General features: G+C 43.5%; 2 protein-coding genes across 2 annotated transcripts in view; one reads left to right on the plus strand and one right to left on the minus strand.

Moving 5' to 3' along the window:
• The window catches only part of LOC135095872 (HEAT repeat-containing protein 1-like), a 25,385-nt gene extending 15,444 nt beyond the window's left edge, over window positions 1–9,941 (minus strand). The window contains exons 1-16 of the mRNA XM_063997017.1: window positions 9,785–9,941; window positions 9,153–9,307; window positions 8,139–8,355; window positions 7,539–7,782; window positions 7,095–7,175; window positions 6,755–6,919; window positions 6,212–6,414; window positions 5,499–5,669; window positions 4,812–4,983; window positions 3,963–4,091; window positions 3,195–3,836; window positions 2,535–2,732; window positions 2,101–2,217; window positions 1,005–1,106; window positions 324–577; window positions 80–233 (exon numbers count right to left, since the gene is read on the minus strand). Of these exons, the coding sequence (XP_063853087.1) occupies window positions 80–233; window positions 324–577; window positions 1,005–1,106; window positions 2,101–2,217; window positions 2,535–2,732; window positions 3,195–3,836; window positions 3,963–4,091; window positions 4,812–4,983; window positions 5,499–5,669; window positions 6,212–6,414; window positions 6,755–6,919; window positions 7,095–7,175; window positions 7,539–7,782; window positions 8,139–8,355; window positions 9,153–9,300 (2,997 nt within the window). The 5' untranslated portion in view covers window positions 9,301–9,307; window positions 9,785–9,941. The remainder of the gene's footprint in view (window positions 1–79; window positions 234–323; window positions 578–1,004; window positions 1,107–2,100; window positions 2,218–2,534; window positions 2,733–3,194; window positions 3,837–3,962; window positions 4,092–4,811; window positions 4,984–5,498; window positions 5,670–6,211; window positions 6,415–6,754; window positions 6,920–7,094; window positions 7,176–7,538; window positions 7,783–8,138; window positions 8,356–9,152; window positions 9,308–9,784) is intronic.
• Window positions 9,942–10,733: 792 nt separating this feature from the next.
• LOC135095873 (zinc finger protein 33A-like) lies at window positions 10,734–17,871 on the plus strand. The gene is made up of 2 exons (XM_063997018.1): window positions 10,734–11,806; window positions 15,521–17,871. Exon 2 carries the CDS (start codon window positions 15,580–15,582, stop codon window positions 16,909–16,911), a length of 1,332 nt encoding a protein of 443 aa, XP_063853088.1. The 5' UTR covers window positions 10,734–11,806; window positions 15,521–15,579; the 3' UTR covers window positions 16,912–17,871.
• Window positions 17,872–19,047: the final 1,176 nt, after the last annotated feature.

Consider the following 19,047-nt stretch of genomic DNA (forward strand, 5'->3'; position numbering starts at 1 on the left):
AAGAAAAAAATATATATAAAAAAAACAAGAAAAATATAAATTAAACAATAACAAGAAGAGGCACTGTACTGGCACTCACCGGCTGTGTGGCACCAGAGAGGGCATAGAGCAGTGCCGCCTTGATGTGGGGGGGTGCCGCGTCCCCCACCAGAAGCCCCAGGAGGCAGTGCGAAGCCTGCTGCTGTTGGCGCCTCTGATCACCCACTGTGTGACTGAGCAGGGCTGCCAACTGACTGAGAGAGAGAGAGAGAGAGAATTAAAATATAGGTAATGAATTGATTATATTTGTGACTACTACTACTACTACTACCACCACCACCCACCTGCCATCCTCCACCAGCTCCTCCGCCTGCGCCACCACCAACTTCACCACAACCACCACACTTTCTGCTGTAAGAGCAGCCCCAGGTATGGCAGCCAAGCCCCTGAGGCACTCCACGGCCGCCCCCCGCACCAAGCCCTCGGCACTGGTGAGGGCTGACAGGAGGGCCGGCACCAGGGGGCTGTCAGGGCTGAGGGTCCAGGATAACGCAGTGCCAAGGGAGAGCAGGGACATACCAAGCTTGAGGGACCATGTCTGTGAGGGAGAGTCAGTGTTGTGGTGAAGAATGAAATTGACGGAAAAATTAGAGAAAAGAAAGCAAATTGAAGAAAAAGAAAGAAATGAGATGAAAAACAAGTGGGAAATGAGAGAGAGAGAGAGAGAGAGAGAGAGAGAGAGAGAGAGAGAGAGAGAGAGAGAGAGAGAGAGAGAGAGAATAATTCTTTACCTTTGTAGAGATTAATAAACAAGAACAAATAAATAAATAAATAAATAAATACAAATAAATAAATACATAAAGAAAGACAAACAGATGAACAGAAAGATAAAAACAGAAAAAAAAACTATTAAATCAAACCACACAGAAAAATAATAAATAAATAAATAAATAAAAAGTAAAATAAAGTTACCATTTTCTATGACAGCGCATGAAAGAAAACGCATCATTTCAAGAGAGACTCACCTGAAGTGTATCATCAATGAGGTTGGAGAAGGGGAGGGCCGCCTGCCAGCCCCAGAGGAGTGCCAAGAAGTGCAGCTGTTTCCTGGAGTTTGGCAAGCACTTCTGATGGTGCGGGAGGCGGAGAGAGGAGGGAGAGAGAGGCAGAGAGAAAATACAGGGAATTAGAGGTGAAACAAGGATAAATAGAATACAAATAATTTAAATATATATGTCTGGAGGATAAATAAATAAATAGTGATTGAAATATCGGATGCCATTACAGGATGAAAAGAATGATGAACAGACAAATAGATACAATTAAATAACAGAGGTAATTAGAGGATAAATTTATACCATTAACCAAATATGGGAGACAAACAAAGGATAAACATGAAAAATACACAGAATTAATTACAAGTGAGCCACAAGCTGAAGATAAATACAATGGCGATAAAAAAAAGTGAAATAAATTAAATATGAGCGACAAGGAGAGAATAAATAGGACAGAGAAAAAATAAATAAGCAAAAAAATGAAGATAAATTGATGAAAAATAGAAGAAAATGAAGGAAATATGAAAGTGAGAGAATAAATAAAGTAAGAAAAACAAAATAACAAAATCTGCCACAAATGAAGGAAAACAGATGATAAGGAAGTAAATACAATCATGACAGGTACAATAATTACTTTGAATGTATGATAGTTACCTTGAAAGGACAATAATTACCTTGAATGTACGATAGTTACCTTGAATGGACAAAGATTACCTTGAAACTACAACAATTATATACCTTGAAAGTATGATAATTACCTTGAAAGTACAATAATTACCTTGAAAGTACAATAATTACCTTGAAACTACAACAATTATATACCTTGAAAGTATGATAATTACCTTGAAAGTACAATAATTACCTTGAAAGTACAATAATTACCTTGAAAGTACAATAATTACCTTAAAAGTACAATAATTACCTTGAAAGTATGATAATTACCTTGAAAGTACAATGATTATATACCTTGAAAGTACAATAATTATCTTGAAAGTACAATAATTACCTTGAAAGTACAATAATTACCTTGAAAGTACGATAATTACCTTAAACGTACAATAATTACCTTCAAAACTTTACACAAGATGGCGTCTCTGGCAGCTGTGACCCCAACCCTCTCCAGCCTCAGTGCAGCTCGGGTCACCTTCACCAGTAGCAGCAGGTGACCCTGACCTGGTTCCTCCTGGCAAAGTGAGATCAGGTCAGGTCTGGTTTGGTTAAGTTTGGGTAAGTTAGGTTAAATTTGGTCATGTTTATTACTACTACTACTACTACTATTACTACCACAACTATTACTACTACTACTACTACTACAACACCATCACTACAACTATTACTGCGATTCTTACTACTAATACTATCAATGCTTACTACTACTACTACTACTATTACTACTACTACTACTACTGCCACTACCACAACTACTACTACTACTATTATCATCACCACCAGCACCACCACTACTACTACTACTACTACTACCACCCCCCCACCACACACCTCCATGAAGGGGGTCCAGTAGGGGGTGTCCTGGCAGGCTGAGGGCAAGACGAACACCCCAGCAGCACGCAGGACACAGGTCACGAGCAGGTCGCAGGGTAGGTCACCTTGGGTCACCTGGCTTATGCATGTGTGGAGGTTATTTGGGGTCACCTGCTTGTCTGTCCAGCTGTGACCCTCTTTGGGGGGTGATGATACCTAGAGAGAGAGAGAGAGAGAGAGAGAGAGAGAGAGAGAGAGAGAGAGAGAGAGAGAGAGAGAGAGAGGAGAGAGAGAGAGAGAGAGAGAGAGAGAAGAGAGAGAGAGAGAGAGAGAGAGAGAGAGTGCACATTTAATAATAATAATAATAATAATAATAATAATAATAATAATAATAATAATAATAATAATAATAATAATAAAAAGAACAAGAACAAAAACAAGGAGAAGAACAAGAAGAACAAGAACAAGACAAATTTAGTAGTAGTAGTAGTAGTAGTAGTAGTAGTAGTAGTAGTAGTAGTAGTAGTGTGCTGGAGGCGGAGGAGGAGGAGGAGGAGGATGAAGAACAAGAAAAGACAAACAACAACAACAACAACAACAACAACAACAACAAAACACACACACACACACACACACACACACACACACACACACACACACACACACACACACACACACCTTGCCTTCCTCCATCAGTGCCAGACAGCCATCCAGCATCCTGTGTGCCAGAGCCAGCGCGATGTTCCCCTTCACCCCGCCAGAGCCCAGGCCAGCATACAGGAGCCCCAGTGCCAATACCTGTCCCTGGCCCCCTCCCTGGCACTCTAGCAGCCCCAGCAGCGCCTCCTGGTCCGCGGCACTCAGGCTGGCTATGATTCTTGGCACCGCACTCCACATCCTGGCACTGTAGTCCTTCAGCTTATACTCGGCACTGAGACAGGCAGCTATCTCCTTCTTGAGTGCCGACAGGAAGCCACAGTGATGGGCAAGCTCAGATTTCAGCACGTTTTTGGACAGTGCCAGGTCGCTCGCCACTCTCGGCATCAAGGTCACAGGCAGGCAGACAGACAGTGCCATGTTACGCGTCTGGGCATCACAGCTCTCCGCCACAGTGCCGGACAGTGCCACAATGCTTAGTTCACGTGCTTTTCTCCATTCCTTTCCCTTCCTCTCCAGAAGCTTGTGGCACAGGTCGGCGAGGAGGGCAGGGGACAGTGCCTGCAGTGCCTTGGGGGTGCTAAGGGCCAGGCAGGGGATGGCGGGGCAGTCGTCGGACAGCATTGACCTGATGTGCAGTGACGTGACCTCCCCTGGGGCTTCCTGTGTTGGGGGGAGGGAGGGGGGGAAGAGGGGGTCAGTCTAAGTGGCTGTGTTTGAATTTGGTATTCATTCTGCAGTATCAACACTACTACTACTACTACTACTACTACTACTACTATTACTTACCACACCCTTTGCCAGTCTCTCTAGGAAGGCCTCAACAGCAGCGGTGCGGACTCCTTCATCAGTGTGGAGAAGCTGGGTGAGGCAGTGTGGTTGGAATGGCATGGATGGGAGAACAAGTGCATTGAGAACCTGTGGGGATAGATAGATGGATGGGTGGATGAGTGGGTACAGATATAATATTTAGCACTGTAATGTATCTGGCTGCATCTCCACTCCAATCCAAAGGCTCTAGTTGAAGTGATGTGGGTTTTCAAGGTGTTTTCATGGTTCTAGTGACAGGTTAACAAGATTTCTACATTCCAAAGGCTCTAGTTGAAGTGACACAGGTTTTCAAGGGTGTTTTTATTTTTTTAGTGACAGATTAACAAGGTTTCTGCATTCTAAAGGCTGTAGTTGAAGTGAGGCAAGTTTTTTAAGGTTTTTTACAGTTCTAGTGACAGATTAACAAATTTCCTACATTCCAAAGGCTCTAGTTGAAGTGACGTGGGTTTTCAAGGGTGTTTTTATGGTTCTAGTGACTGATTAACAAGATTTCAACATTCTAAAGGCTCTAGTTGAAGTGACGTGGGTTTTCAAGGGTGTTTTTATGGTTCTAGTTACTGATTAACAAGATTTCAACATTCTAAAGGCTCTAGTTGAAGTGATGTGGGTTTTCAAGGGTGTTTTTACAGTTCTAGTGACAGATTAACAAGATTTCTACACTATTAACAGGAGAAACACTCTTGAGAACCCAGCCAGTTATCTCTGTGGCCTTGGAAAACAGTCGTGGTGAAAGAGCTGAGAATTTTTTAATATTGCCACACACACACACACACACACACACACACACACACAAACACACACACAAACCTTCCGGTACTTCTTGCCACAGTTAGGGTCATTCTGCTGCACAGTGAGGCGTGCGATGGCCTCGTTGTGGCCCTGGGGATGGGACAGCTCCAGGTCCCTCACTGCCTGCGCCACACTCACCCCGGGGAGAGAGAGCAGCCTTGGGTGACAGCTGAGGCTCTCTAGCACTGACCTGGAGGGAGGAAAGGGAGCTTAGCTTAGGTTAGGTTAGGTTAGGTTAGGTTAAGTTAGGTTAGGTTAAGTTAGGTTAGGTTAAGTTAGGTTAGATTAGATTAGGTTAGGCTAGGTTAAGTTTGATTAGATTAGATTAGGTTAGGTTAAGTTAGCTTAGGTTAGGTTAGATTAGGTTAGGTTAGATTAGGTTAAAGCTAGGTTAAGTTAGGTTAGGTTAGGTTAAGTTAGGTTATACTTGGCTATGATCCTTGGCACCACACCCGACACCCTGGCACTACAAACCTTCACCTTACACTGGGCACTGAGACAGGCAGCCACCTCCCTCCAGAGTGCCGACAGGAAGCTACAGTGACAAGCTTAAATTTCAGCACATTTTGGGGCAGCGCCAGGTCACTCGCACTCTCGGCAGTAGGGCCCCAACACACACACACACACACACACACACACACACACACACACACACACACACACACACACACACACACACACACACACACACACACACACACTCACCACACCACCTTGCCAGCGTCAGAGGAGGCGAGAGGGAGGGAAGCCAGGAATTGAATCAGCTTGTTAAATTTCTTTGCAATGTTCTTCTTTCTCCTTTCTTCCTCTTCCATCTTTACTCCCTTCTTCTTCTTCTTCTCTTCGTTCTTCTTCCCTTCTTCACCCATCAGATGCCTGCCAGAGAGAGAGAGAGAGAGAGAGAGAGAGAGAGAGAGAGAGAGAGAGAGAGAGAGAGAGAGAGAGAGAGAGAGAGAGAGAGAGAGAGAGAGAAATTAATTACATACTACAATCGTTTTCTAACTTCCACACTCCCTAAACTAAATTAAATCACTTGAAAACCCTAACACAATTTCAAACACTCCCTAAAAATCCCTGGACACTATCAACACCCCCCCCAACACCCTGAACTCCCCCACACCCCCCAGTTGCCCCTGAAATGCCCTCAAGAGCCTGGCTACCCAAAAAAATCCCTGAATTTCCTCACAATCATTAATAAAAAACCCAAAAACACCCAAAAAAATACCCCAAACACCAAAACAACCCTAGAAAATCCCTAGAACTGACCCTAAAACATTAAAACTACCCTAAATACTCCCAAAATTACCCTAAAACTGACCCTGACACTAAAAAACACCCCAAAATTACCCTAAACTGACCCTGAATCACTAAAATTACCCTAACAGACCCCAAATCACCCTAAAACACCCTTGACACACCTTATATAACCACCAAGGAAGGGACACACAAGGGCTGCCACACTCTTGTCCCTGGCCAGGCCCCCCAGTTCCCCCAGCAGGGCCGCATTGTCCCCCAGGGCTGCAAAGGTCTTCTCCTCTACCCCCCCCATCTCCTGGTGGTGGGCCAGGGTCAGTAGGGTGAGAAGGCAGGGCTGGAGGAGGTCGTCTGTGGGAAGTGGTGTCTGTGGGAGAGAAAAGGAGAGAGAGAGAGAGAGAGAGAGAGAGAGAGAGAGAGAGAGAGAGAGAGAGAGAGAGAGAGAGAGAGAGAGAGAGAGAGAGAGAGAGAGAGAGAGAGAGAGAGAGAGAGAGAGAGAGAGAGAGAGAGAGAGAATGAAAGATTGAGAATACTGGTTAATTCTTGCATTAGAAGGAAGAGAAAGAGGAAGAGGAGAAGGAATAACTAAAGATTGCATTAGAGAAAAAGGAAGAGAGGAAAGATAAAAAAAAATACTTAAGAGAAAGAAAACAGAAAAAAAACACACACACACACACACACACACACACACACACACACACACACACCTGAACCAGCAGCAGCATCACTGAGTTTAGCAGGGTTGGTGACAGGTGTGTTTTGCAGGCCACATGAGCAAGAATCAAATAGATGCCACTAACGAGGTGTGGGTGCTCAGAGGCCAGGCACAGGTGTAGGGACTTGACGATGCTGGCCAGGTGCTCCTCCCTCACCTGTAACATAGATAGATAGATAGATAGATAGATAGATAGATAGATAGATAGATAGATAGATAGATAGACAGACAGACAGATAGTTACTGTACAAAAACCTACATTCGAATCTTATAGGCTAGAAATCCATACTAATATCTAACACACACACACACACACACACACACACACCTACCTCACTCACTCCTAAGCCACCCAACACTGTAGTTATGTAGAAGGACGATGCAACTGTGGGTGTCTCCTGGCGGGTGTGTGCCTGTGAGAGAGAGAGAGAGAGAGAGAGAGAGAGAGAGAGAGGAGAGAGAGAGAGAGAGAGAGAGAGAGAGAGAGAGAGAGAGAGAGAGAGAGAGAGAGAGAGAGAGAGAGAGAGAGAGAGATTAGTGATTATTATTATTATTGTTCTTATTTGTTGTTTCATTTATTATTATTATTATTATTATTATTTCACTGACTAAATAATTCATCTTACTTATCTTACCAAGAGAGAGAGAGAGAGAGAGAGAGAGAGAGAGAGAGAGAGAGAGAGAGAGAGAGAGAGAGAGAGAGAGAGAGAGAGAGAGAGAGAGAGAGAGAGAGAGAGACCCACACCCAACACAAGACAAACCAAACCTAACCAAACCTTCATCATTTTCTTGAGGTAATCTGCCAAAAAATTCCGAAAAACCCTCTTTTTTCCCCACTGGGTGAAGACGGACAGCTTGGGGAGGGGCCTGGCATTCTTCTGGCACTGGGAGAGCCACTGCCACTCCCCCTGGTCCCCGGAGAGTGACACAATTTGCAGGATTCTCATGAAGAGTGGAGATTCGTAGTACGGAAAGATGCACATCAGGAGAGGACGCTTGTTCATCTCATTCACTTGATACCTGTGTGTGTGTGTGTGTGTGTGTGTGTGTGTGTGTTAGGGGAGGATACAGGTGAGTGGTTAGAAGTTGCAGTAGTAGTAGTAGTAGAGATGATATTGTTACTACTATTACTACTATCATTATTACTACCACATACACATGCACACACGCACGTACACACGCACACACACAGGATAGAAGAAATTGTAAATAAATAAATAGATGAATAAATAAATCAAATAAAAAAACTCATTGTTCTATTTGTAAATTTATTCCAACTCTCATTTGCTTACTTTCTTTACCTCACTCTGTCTTTTCCCTACACAGACAGACAGACATACAGACATACAGACAGACAGATAGATAGACAGACACACCTATACACCAGCCACTCAAGGGCCTTCAATGCAGCCTCCTTCTGCAGATAAGGGGAGAGGAGCAGCAGAAACTTCTCTATCTCAGCATCCAGCCTGTTGTTCACCTCCCTGTCCTCCACGGCTCTCTGTAGGTCCCTCGAGGCACGCCCAAACAGACTCTCCGAAAATGCTGCAAATCTTGAGTCCGTTCTCACCAGGGTCTCCAAACCAGACAGACCTGGAGTGTTGTTGGTGTTGTTGTTGTGGTTGGTATTGTGATGATTGATGATGCTAATACTACTACTACTACTACTACTACTACTACTACTACTGCTACTACTACTACTACTACTACTACTGTTGCAACACTTTAATAATTTTTACTAATACTGCTGCTGCTGCTGTTGTTGCAAAAATTACTACTACTACTGCTACTACTACTACTACAACAATAATGACTACTACTACTACTACTACTACTACTACTACTGCTGCAATAATGATTAATATTGTTACTACTTCTAATACAACAATTACTATTACTACTGCTGTTACAATACTACTACTACTATTATTGGTGCCTCTATTGCCACAAAACAATAAGTACTGCAACTACTACCAATTAAAGAAGTAAATTAAACGATATTTAAATGAACAAAACGAAGAAAATGATATAGAAGAAAAAATACAGACAAATAACAAGAACAATAACAAAAACAAAGACAATAAAAAAAACAAAGAGAAGAAAAGAACAAGATGAAAACAAGAAAAGAAAAAACAATAAGAACAAAAAATAAAATAGAAGAAGGAGAACAAGAAGAACAAGAAGGACAAGAAGAAGAAGGAAGAGGAGGAGGAGGGCATTCACAGAGAAGCAAAGGACAAGAAAGAGGAGGAAGAGGAGGAGGATAAGAACAAGAACAAGAAAAAATAAGAGAGAAAGAAAAGAGAAAACATTAATAACAACATTAAGAAGAATAACAGACCTTCAACAACAACAACAACCACCACCACCACCACCACCACTACACTCACCAATGTCGTAATAAACATCACGGCCATATTTTGCAGCCTCCGAAGGATCAAACAGAATGGAGCGCCTGTCCCTCTTCTGGTCTAGAATGGAGGTCTGGGGTGTGGCCAGCCGCTGCAACTGTGCGGCCAGCGAGGTCACCGCCGCCATGACTCAGCTGAAAAGTTAAGGCCACTCAGAACACAAGGGTTGGTGCAGGAAGCCATCAGGCCTACACGTGGCAGTCCCCCTACAAAATATGCCTGTCAGTTTAAACCTATACTATCCTTTAAGAGCGTATTCATCAGCAAGGATCCGGGGTGGGTAGGATCCCAACCCTTCACCTAAGTTCCCAGGCTAAGGAGTGCGGCCCAGGTAGTTACACTGAAGGACTCCAAGGTAACAGATGTGACCAGTTTGAAGCTGAACAAGTGTGAGAAGAGGCGCGCCCTGCGACTATCACCTCTCTTGCCTCTTTTAGCATGGCAGTCACTGAGGTAATCTGACGGCGCGCGCCACCACCACCGCTCCTGCTCAGCCTACCTACTGCTGCTCCATGGGGACATCCCAGCTGAGTGCCGTGACAAGCCTGAAGTCTGCGTCTGTTAGGTACTTAGCTTGCCACCTTTACCGCATCCCATTGTGCTGCACTCACCTCTCACACTCCAAACACACGTCTTGGCCTTCAGCTATCCTGAGAGTGTACGGAAACAGCACAAAATAGCTGCAGCACAAGACGCGCCGCTAGCCGCTCGCCCCCACGTGTCCCGTGTTGACATCTTGAGCTTGAGCTTGGCGCTACAGGCGGCTCGGTTTGCTCCTGAGTCAGCCTTTGTAGCGACAACTGCTGGGAAAAAACAAAAAGGCAAACACAAACTTAACGTTATCTTTCATATTAATTGTCAATACACCTGGCACGCCATGCACATTGTCTCCAGGGACTCCTTCACTGCCTCAATACTCCTTCCATTGGTACACCTGGCACGCCATGCACATTGTCTCCAGGGACTCCTTCACTGCCTCAATACTCCTTCCATTGGTACACCTGGCACACCATGCACATTGTCTCCAGGGACTCCTTCACTGCCTCAATACTCCTTCCATTGCTACAGCTGGCACGCCATGCACATTGTCTCCAGGGACTCCTTCACTGCCTCAATACTCCTTCCATTGATACACCTGGCACGCCATGCACATTGTCTCCAGGGACTCCTTCACTCCCTCAATACTCCTTCCATTGCTACAGCTGGCACGCCATGCACATTGTCTCCAGGGACTCCTTCACTGCTTCAGTCATCCTTCCACTGGCAAAGGGCACTAAACATTAATGAAAGAAGGCCCACTTAATGGTCCTTTTATTACTAACTTTATATTTTGTTTAGCCTCACCTTATTAATTACAAGAAGCATTCCATCATCACCCAAAAATACTGAGGCCAGGGCACACACACACACACACACACACATCATTCCTGAATTAAGCATTGGATTGGTTAAGTTTTTCGATGATAGGATTTGCCACCATAAGAAATATAACAGTTGACCCATTGCATCCTTGTATACCATTCGTTATTTCAATACTACACATTTCTTTATCATCAAGGAATATTTTGGTGTTGTCCTCTGTATATACTTTAGCGATCAGGTCAATTGACTTTGGGTGTATCTTATATTTTAGCATTTCTCTGCTTATACCTGTCGAATGCCTTTGCAAAGTCTACTGATATTAATATAAGTGATCTCTTATATTCCTAACTCTTCTGTATACAGTAATTTAGTATAAATAAATTGTCTGCTGCTCTTCTGTTTTCCGTATATGTATTTTGTTCTTCCATTAATATATCGTTTTATTGTAGATGTCTGCATTTTATCTATTTATTTTTATTTATTTATTATTATTTTTTTTTATGATTCCTATTAATAATTTATCTGTGGCGTCTGTAAGGGCTATTGGACTCACAGCTTTTATTGCTGGTTTTGCGTTTTTCTCCAATAATTTAGTATTTCATGTTTTCCATGTATCCGGGATTATTGCTGCATCACTGACATCATTTAATGCTTGTACGAGAGTTGTTTTACATTTATCGTTGTGTGTCATAGCAATAAGGAGTTTCGTCTTAATTTCATTGGGTCCTGCTGCTTTTTCAGTCTTTGTCTTTTTTATCTGGTATTCTAACTCAATTTTACAATCTTCCATTGGTTTTATAGTGTTACAGCAGGGGTATGGGTGCGGGTGGCTGAACTGTTGCAGGTGGCAGCACTGGGAGTGGCGGGAAGAGAGAGACTGAAAGAAAGGAGACGCTTGGCCCGAGAGGAAGCCAGCGTGTGCCTGTCTGTTTGGAAGTGTTTCCCTGCCTGTTGAGTGTCTTGTTGAGTGCCTGTCGTGCCCTGGGAGACTTGTGGTGCCCCTGTGAACTTGTAAAGCAGTGTACTTGCGGAGGATTTGTCAATAAACCTAGGAAATAGTGCCCGTGTTTTCCCCTGTGCCCCGGCCTCGTGTGTGTGTGTGTGTGCGCCTTGTCCTGGCGTTCAGTGTGACTTATTTGAGGCCCCGCTGGTGTTGTTTCTCGACCCGTGCCCTTGTGGATAACACGCCCGCCCGGAGTGAAGGGTGGGCGCAACAATATCATCAGTGTTTATCGTGAATGCTGCATCCACGTGTTGTCTTGACTGATATGGTATTGTTCATTCATTATTATCTATATTAATTGATTTATTCTCATAATACTTCTTGAGTGTATTTACATATTCTTCTTTTATATTATTATTATTTTATATTTCATGTATATTATTTCTTTCTTTGTTATTAATGTTCATCCAAAATTCTTTAATCTTCGTAGGACACTGATGTATTTTCTCTTGTACTCCTTTTTCATCATATAGAATAATCTCTCTTTTCTTCTCTTTACTTTTACCGCTAAACTGGTTCATGTGCTGCCAGATTTCTGTTATTTTTTGTCTTTATTTCTCGTTATTTTTCTTTTTTCTCCATTTCTATTTTTCTTCATCATTTTACTTTTTACGCTTTCTTTTTGCTTGTAGTGTAGTTCCTTACATTTTCCTTTGAATTTCGTAATTTCCGGTTGAATTCTTTTTTGTTCTTATTTCTTCATTAAACCAAATTGGTTTTATTCTGCCATCTTCCTCATTTAGTGTTGCATTATCTATTTTCTTTTTTATGGTCCTTTTCATTGTTTTATCTGCTGTTTTTTTTTTTTATTTGTAAGTCTGACATTGTGCATTGGTATTCAGCTTTTTTTCAAATTGTTTTATTCACTCTCCTTTGTAGTGCGTTCGTCTGTTTTCAAGTAATGTGTTTCTTTGTACTTTGACTCTCCTTGGGTTCCCTGCAATTTTCCATGATAACTAAAATTCACAGTTATTAGTGTATAATGTGATAGATCACACTCATCACCATTTACATCTATTCAGCACTAATACTGAAAGGTAACATTCCATCTTATTTACTGTTTCTCAGTCGTGGGAGCTTTGGTACATATTGCATTTTTTTCGGGGTCAGTGTTGGGAAATGTTAAGTTTGCCAGTGGTCAGCCAACACCTGAGCAAACACAAAGCCTTCCCGCGTCACGGGGCACCTAGCAGGCATCATGTTTCTGGGCTTTTATCTCCAGATTGGGATTTTATTTTTTTTTTTCATGTATTTAATGACAATCTGGGGATTTTGATCTTTTTAGGAGATATTCTTGGGAATTCTGGTCGCCTTTAGGGATCTACAGCTGTTATTGCCTAACACCTAAAATGATTTGTTGGCGTTTAGTAAGTGGCAGTGCGCAGGCCACCACCAGCTACCTGAGTCAACAAACATTAAAAAGAGTAGTAGTAATATTAGAATTATTGTTATTCTCATTATTATTATTATTAGCGTCAATAAAACTATAAGTTTCAAGAGCAACCAATAAACTGAAAGTATGGAACTAGCTGAAATGAGAGAGAGAGAGAGAGAGTGTTGGGGCGGCTCGATCTGCTACCATTGACAAGGATGCACTCTGATCACTGGCAGCAGTGTTGCCGTGGTCTTCCACCACGACACTCTTAGGTGTTAACATACCTAACCTAACCTAATGGGGGCCACTGCCCCATAGGAGTGGCACTTAATTTGTGAGGGACAGTGGTCAGGGAGCCAGGAGGCTGGAGGGAGTGCAGGCCTGGCCTAGTGTTGCAAGGAAGGGGCAGGAAGCAGGGTGTGTGTTGCAGGCAGGGGCAGTGTGTAGCCTAGTGTTGCAAGGAAGGGGCAGGAAGCAGGGTGTGTTGCAGGCAGGGGCAGTGTGTAGCCTAGTGTTGCAAGGAAGGGGCAGGAAGCAGGGTGTGTGTTGCAGGCAGGGGCAGTGTGTAGCCTAGTGTTGCAAGGAAGGGGCAGAAAGCAGGGTGTGTGTTGCAGGCAGGGGCAGTGTGTAGCTTAGTGTTGCAAGGAAGGGACAGGGAGCAGGGTGTGTGTTGCAGACAGGAGCAGTTTTTTTTTTTTTTTTTATGTAGGAAGGACACTGGCCAAGGGGAACAAAAATCTAATAAAAAAAAATGCCCACTGAAATGCCAGTCCCATAAAAGGGTCAAAGCAGTGATCAAAAACTGAGGATAAGAGTCTTGAAAACTCCCTCTTGAAGGAATTCAAGTCATAGGAAGGTGGAAATACAGAGGCAGGCAGGGAGTTCCAGAGTTTACCAGAGAAAGGGATGAATGATTGAGAATACTGGTTAACTCTTGTGTTAGAGAGGTGGACAGAATAGGGGTGAGAGAAAGAAGAAAGTCTTGTGCAGCGAGGCTGCGGAAGGAGGGGAGGCATGCAGTTAGCAAGATCAGAAGAGCAGTTAGCATGAAAATAGCGGTAGAAGACAGCTAGATATGCAACATTGCGGCGGTGAGAGAGAGGCTGAAGACAGTCAGTCAGAGGAGAGGAGTTGATGAGACGAAAAGCTTTTGATTCCACCCTGTCTAGAAGAGCAGTATGGGTGGAACCACCCCAGACATGTGAAGCATACTCCATACATGGATATACAGAGTTAGCAGCTGGGGGGGTGAGAAAAACTGGCGGAGACGTCTCAGAACACCTAACTTCATAGAAGCTGTTTTAGCTAGAGATGAGATGTGAAGTTTGCAGTTCAGATTATAAGTAAAGGACAGACTGAGGATGTTCAGTGTAGAAGGGGGGGACAGTTGAGTGTCATTGAAGAAGAGGGGATAGTTGTCTGGAAGGTTGTGTCGAGTTGATAGATGGAGGAATTGAGTTTTTGAGGCATTGAACAATACCAAGTTTGCTCTGCCCCAATCAGAAATTTTAGAAAGATCAGAAGTCAGGCGTTCTGTGGCTTCCCTGCGTGATATGTTTACCTCCTGAAGGGTTGGACGTCTATGAAAAGACGTGGAAAAGTGCAGGGTGGTATCATCAGCGTAGGAGTGGATAGGACAAGAAGTTTGGTTTAGAAGATCATTAATGAATAATAAGAAGAGAGTGGGTGACAGGACAGAACCCTGAGGAACACCACTGTTAATAGATTTAGGAGAAGAACAGTGACCGTCTACCACAGCAGCAACAGAACGGTCAGAAAGGAAACTTGAGATGAAGTTACAGAGAGAAGGATAGAAACCGTAGGAGGGTAGTTTGGAAATCTAAGCTTTGTGCCAGACTCTATCAAAAGCTTTTGATATGTCCAAGGCAACAGCAAAAGTTTCACCAAAATCTCTAAAAGAGGATGACCAAGACTCAGTAAGGAAAGCCAGATCACCAGTAGAGCGGCCTTGACGGAACCCATACTGGCGATCAGATAGAAGGTTGTGAAGTGATAGATGTTTAAGAATCTTCCTGTTGAGGATAGATTCAAAAACTTTAGATAGGCAGGAAATTAAAGCAATAGGACGGTAGTTTGAGGGATTTGAACGGTCACCCTTTTTAGGAACAGGTTGAATGTAGGCAAACTTCCAGCAAGAAGGAAAGGTAGATGTTGACAGACAGAGCTGAAAGAGTTTGACTAGGCAAGGTGCAAGCACGGAGGCACAGTTTCGGAGAACAATAGGAGGGACCCCATCAGGTCCATAAGCCTTCCGAGGGTTTAGGCCAGCGAGGGCATGGAAAACATCATTGCGAAGAATTTTAATACATGGCATGAAGTAGTCAGAGGGTGGAGGAGAGGGAGGAACAAGCCCAGAATCGTCCAAGGTAGAGTTTTTAGCAAAGGTTTGAGCAAAGAGTTCAGCTTTAGAAATAGATGTGATAGCAGTGGTGCCATCACATCTATTTCTAAAGCTGAACTCTTTGTTGTATGTGTGTGTAGCCTAGTGTTGCAAGGAAGGAGCAGGAAGCAGGCTGTGTTGCAGGCTGGGGCAGTGTGTTAAGCAGCCCTTGGCCCAGTGTGTGCTGACTGTCGCTGTTGTTCCAGGTACCAGGCAGAGTCCAGGCTGCACGCCCTGCTCGCCACCAACCAATCTTGTTGTGTCCATGGCGTGTGCTGGTGGGAGTGGTGCTGTGGTGGAGGCCGTGAGGCCGGGCAGCAGCATGAGTGGCCAGCAGCAGCAGCAGCCAGCCTCAGGTGTGGGGAGGCGCAGGCATGGTGGCAAGAATCACCTGGAGGCAGGCAGCTCTGTCCACAGAGGAGAGAGCAAGTTTGAGTGCCAGCAGTGTGACAAAACTTTTGTATCCAGACGTGGCCTTGACTACCACACCCTGACACACAGTGGTGTTAGAAATTATGAGTGTGGTGAGTGTGGCAGGAAATTTACCCAAAAGTGTTACCTCACCACACACACCCTGACACACAGTGGTGTTAGAAATTATGAGTGTGGTAAGTGTGGCAGGAAATTTATCCAAAAATCTAGCCTCACCACACACACCCTGACACACAGTGGTGTTAGAAATTATGAGTGTGGTGAGTGTGGCAGGAAGTTTACCAGAAAGTCAACCCTCAGAAGACACATCCTGACACACAGTGGTGTTAGAAATTATGAGTGTGATGAGTGTGGGAAGAAATTTACCCGGAAGTTCTCCCTCACCACACACACCCTGACACACAGTGGTGTTAGAAATTATGAGTGTGGTGAGTGTGGCAGGAAATTTATTGCAAAATCTAACCTCACCAAACACACCGTGATACACCGTGGTATTAGAAAGTATGAGTGTGGTGAGTGTGGCAAGAAATTTATTACAAAATCTGACCTTACCAAACACATCCTGACACACAGTGGTGTTAGAAATTATGAGTGTGATGAGTGTGGCAGGAAGTTTACCAGAAAGTCAACCCTCAGCAGACACATCCTGACACACAGTGGTGTTAGAAATTATGAGTGTGATGAGTGTGGCAGGAAGTTTACCAGAAAGTCTCACCTCGCCAAACACATCCTGACACACAGTGGTGTTAGAAATTATGAGTGTGATGAGTGTGGCAGGAAGTTTACCAGAAAGTCTCACCTCACCACACACATCCTGACACACAGTGGTGTTAGAAATTATGAGTGTGGTGAGTGTGGGAAGAAATTTACCCACAAGTCTTGCCTCACCTCACACACCCTGACACACAGTGGTGTTAGAAATTATGAGTGCAATGAGTGTGGGAGGAAGTTTACCAAAAAGGGTTCCCTCACCACACACACCCTGACACACAGTGGTGTTAGAAATTATGAGTGTGATGAGTGTGGCAAAAGATTTCCTACCATTTCTCGTCTCAATAAACACACCTTCAGACACACTGGCTTGAGGGAGTTCAAGTGTGATGTTTGTGACAAGTGTTTCAAGACAAAGGGTGATATTGCCAGCCACATGAGGGTCCACTTCTGAGGTGGTGTGTTGTGTGTGGATGTGTGGGGCCACACCCATGCCTGTGGTGGTGGCGGTGGTGGTGGTGTGAGGGAGTAACAGCCCCAGCAGTTGTTTTGTTGGCAGTGCAGGTGTGACCTTCAATAAATGTGTGTGTCTAACATAACGCCAAGTTCTTTTCCGTTTTGAGTGGTGGTGTGTGAGTTCCCTGTATTTGGTGCACAGTCGTGGTGGCCACAAGCACCGCCCCCAACACTTGCTTCACTGTATCTGAGCAGCCGCGTCCCTCACCACCCTGCCAGCCTGTCTTGCGTGCACTGGGTATGCCTGAGCCGTCGTGCAGACGCTGGGGCACGGCCATGGCAGTCTTCGGCAAGCACGGGCGTCTGGCGTGGTGGTGTAAGAATGCGCGTCGTGTCTTTTGTATCAGTTAGGAAGAGCAGGGGACCCAGCACAGAGCCCTGGGGCCCCCTGCCGTGCACCTTCACTCTGCTGGACGCTGCTGCATGTACTATTGTGCCTCTACATGCTGCACCTGCTGGAGGTGTTTCAGTGGTACAAGGACTGTGGCGAGGGTGACACAGGCAGAATTCTCAGGATACAAAAAGACATGTTATCAATGTCTGTCATATTTCTCTACTCACTTCTTCACTTTGCTGGCCAAGAACACATTACACTGTACAGTCTTGCTGCTGTAATGCCAACACACTCTAGCAAAAAATAAATAAATAAATAAAAAAAACTTCAGTAGCCTGGGAAGTAAAATACATGAAGAAAAGGGGAAGTGACAACTAGAAAGAAAATAAAAAAAGGAAAACAAAACTGCTGAACAAAAAAAAAGTATTGGAAAAAAAAAAAAAAATGATTTTGACAGCAAAACACACACACACACACACACACACACACACACACACACACACACACACACACACACACACACACACACACACACACACACACACACACACACACACACACACAGCAAGGATGTTTACCACCAACAATTAAGGTAAAGCCCAGACACACTAATTAATTGTTATAACACAGTCATTTAAGTTTTGTTATTATGAAGTGGTTAGTTACCATTGTTGCCTGTACAGGAGGTCCCAACACTCCAAGGTAACACAAATAACTTCTACAAATTATTTGTCAATCAGAAGAGAGAAAAATAATGTGAAAACCTTCATTGTTATTTAGAAGATAACTTCAATAAAAGTCAGCATGGTCACCAAGGAGTCTCTCCAGTGCCTTGTTGGCCTCCGGAAAATGTTGCCAAGCAAAGCAAGGCCAGAACTATTTGGTGGTAACAATGACTGCTGCCAGATAATCTTTTTATTTTTTATTTTTTATTTTTATTTTTTTTTGTATTACATTAATAACAACCAAGTCAAAACTAAGTTGAGCAATAAACTAAATCAAAGCAAAAGTATATCAACTTAAAAACTTAAAAAAAGAACAATGCAAAATTTAATTAAACCTTTTCATCAAAACAGAGGAAGAGACACCATCAATCAAAAACACTCCCCTGTGAAACTCTCTCTCTCTCTCTCTCTCTCTCTCTCTCTCTCTCTCTCTCTCTCTCTCTCTGTTTCCTTGTTCGTGATTCACATTGTTATGTCCAGCATTACTTCACATTTCTCACACGTTATTTGTTACTGTAGGTAAAGCGTATGCGCCTCACGCCATTGTTCCTCGGTAATCACGAATGAAATGTTGAGCAGTTTTCTATTTGCAAGAAGACGTGTGGTGTGTGTAATTATCAGTACTCAGTGCTACATGAAGCACCAAAGCCGATGCTCACTTGTTAGTAGAGTGAGGTTAATCCGCTGGTCGCCTGCGGGCGTCACTCACGGCCAAGTCGCGCTCAGACAAAGAGGGGCAGGATGGTGACCGAGGTAAATACTTTAATTTTGTGGTAAAAACTGATTGTCATAGTGCCAAGTTGATTGCATGTATTGTTAATGAATACTGTAATATGTTGAAAGTGTTTAATATAAGTGTATAATATTATTTTGGAAGAAATTGAGACCGAGAACCACTTTTGTTTTTGTATGGAGGCAAATGATCATTATTATTATTATTATTATTATTATTATTATTATTATTATTATTGTTATTATTATTATTATTATTATCATCATTATTATTATTATTATT

The sequence above is a fragment of the Scylla paramamosain genome, unplaced genomic scaffold (assembly GCF_035594125.1).
Source record: "Scylla paramamosain isolate STU-SP2022 unplaced genomic scaffold, ASM3559412v1 Contig2, whole genome shotgun sequence".
In the NCBI taxonomy this organism is placed as follows: domain Eukaryota; kingdom Metazoa; phylum Arthropoda; class Malacostraca; order Decapoda; family Portunidae; genus Scylla; species Scylla paramamosain.

Excerpts from the sequence above, each read along its gene's own strand:
- LOC135095873 (XM_063997018.1), top strand. The coding sequence starts at position 15,580 with ATGGCGTGTGCTGGTGGGAGTGGTGCTGTGGTGGAGGCCGTGAGGCCG.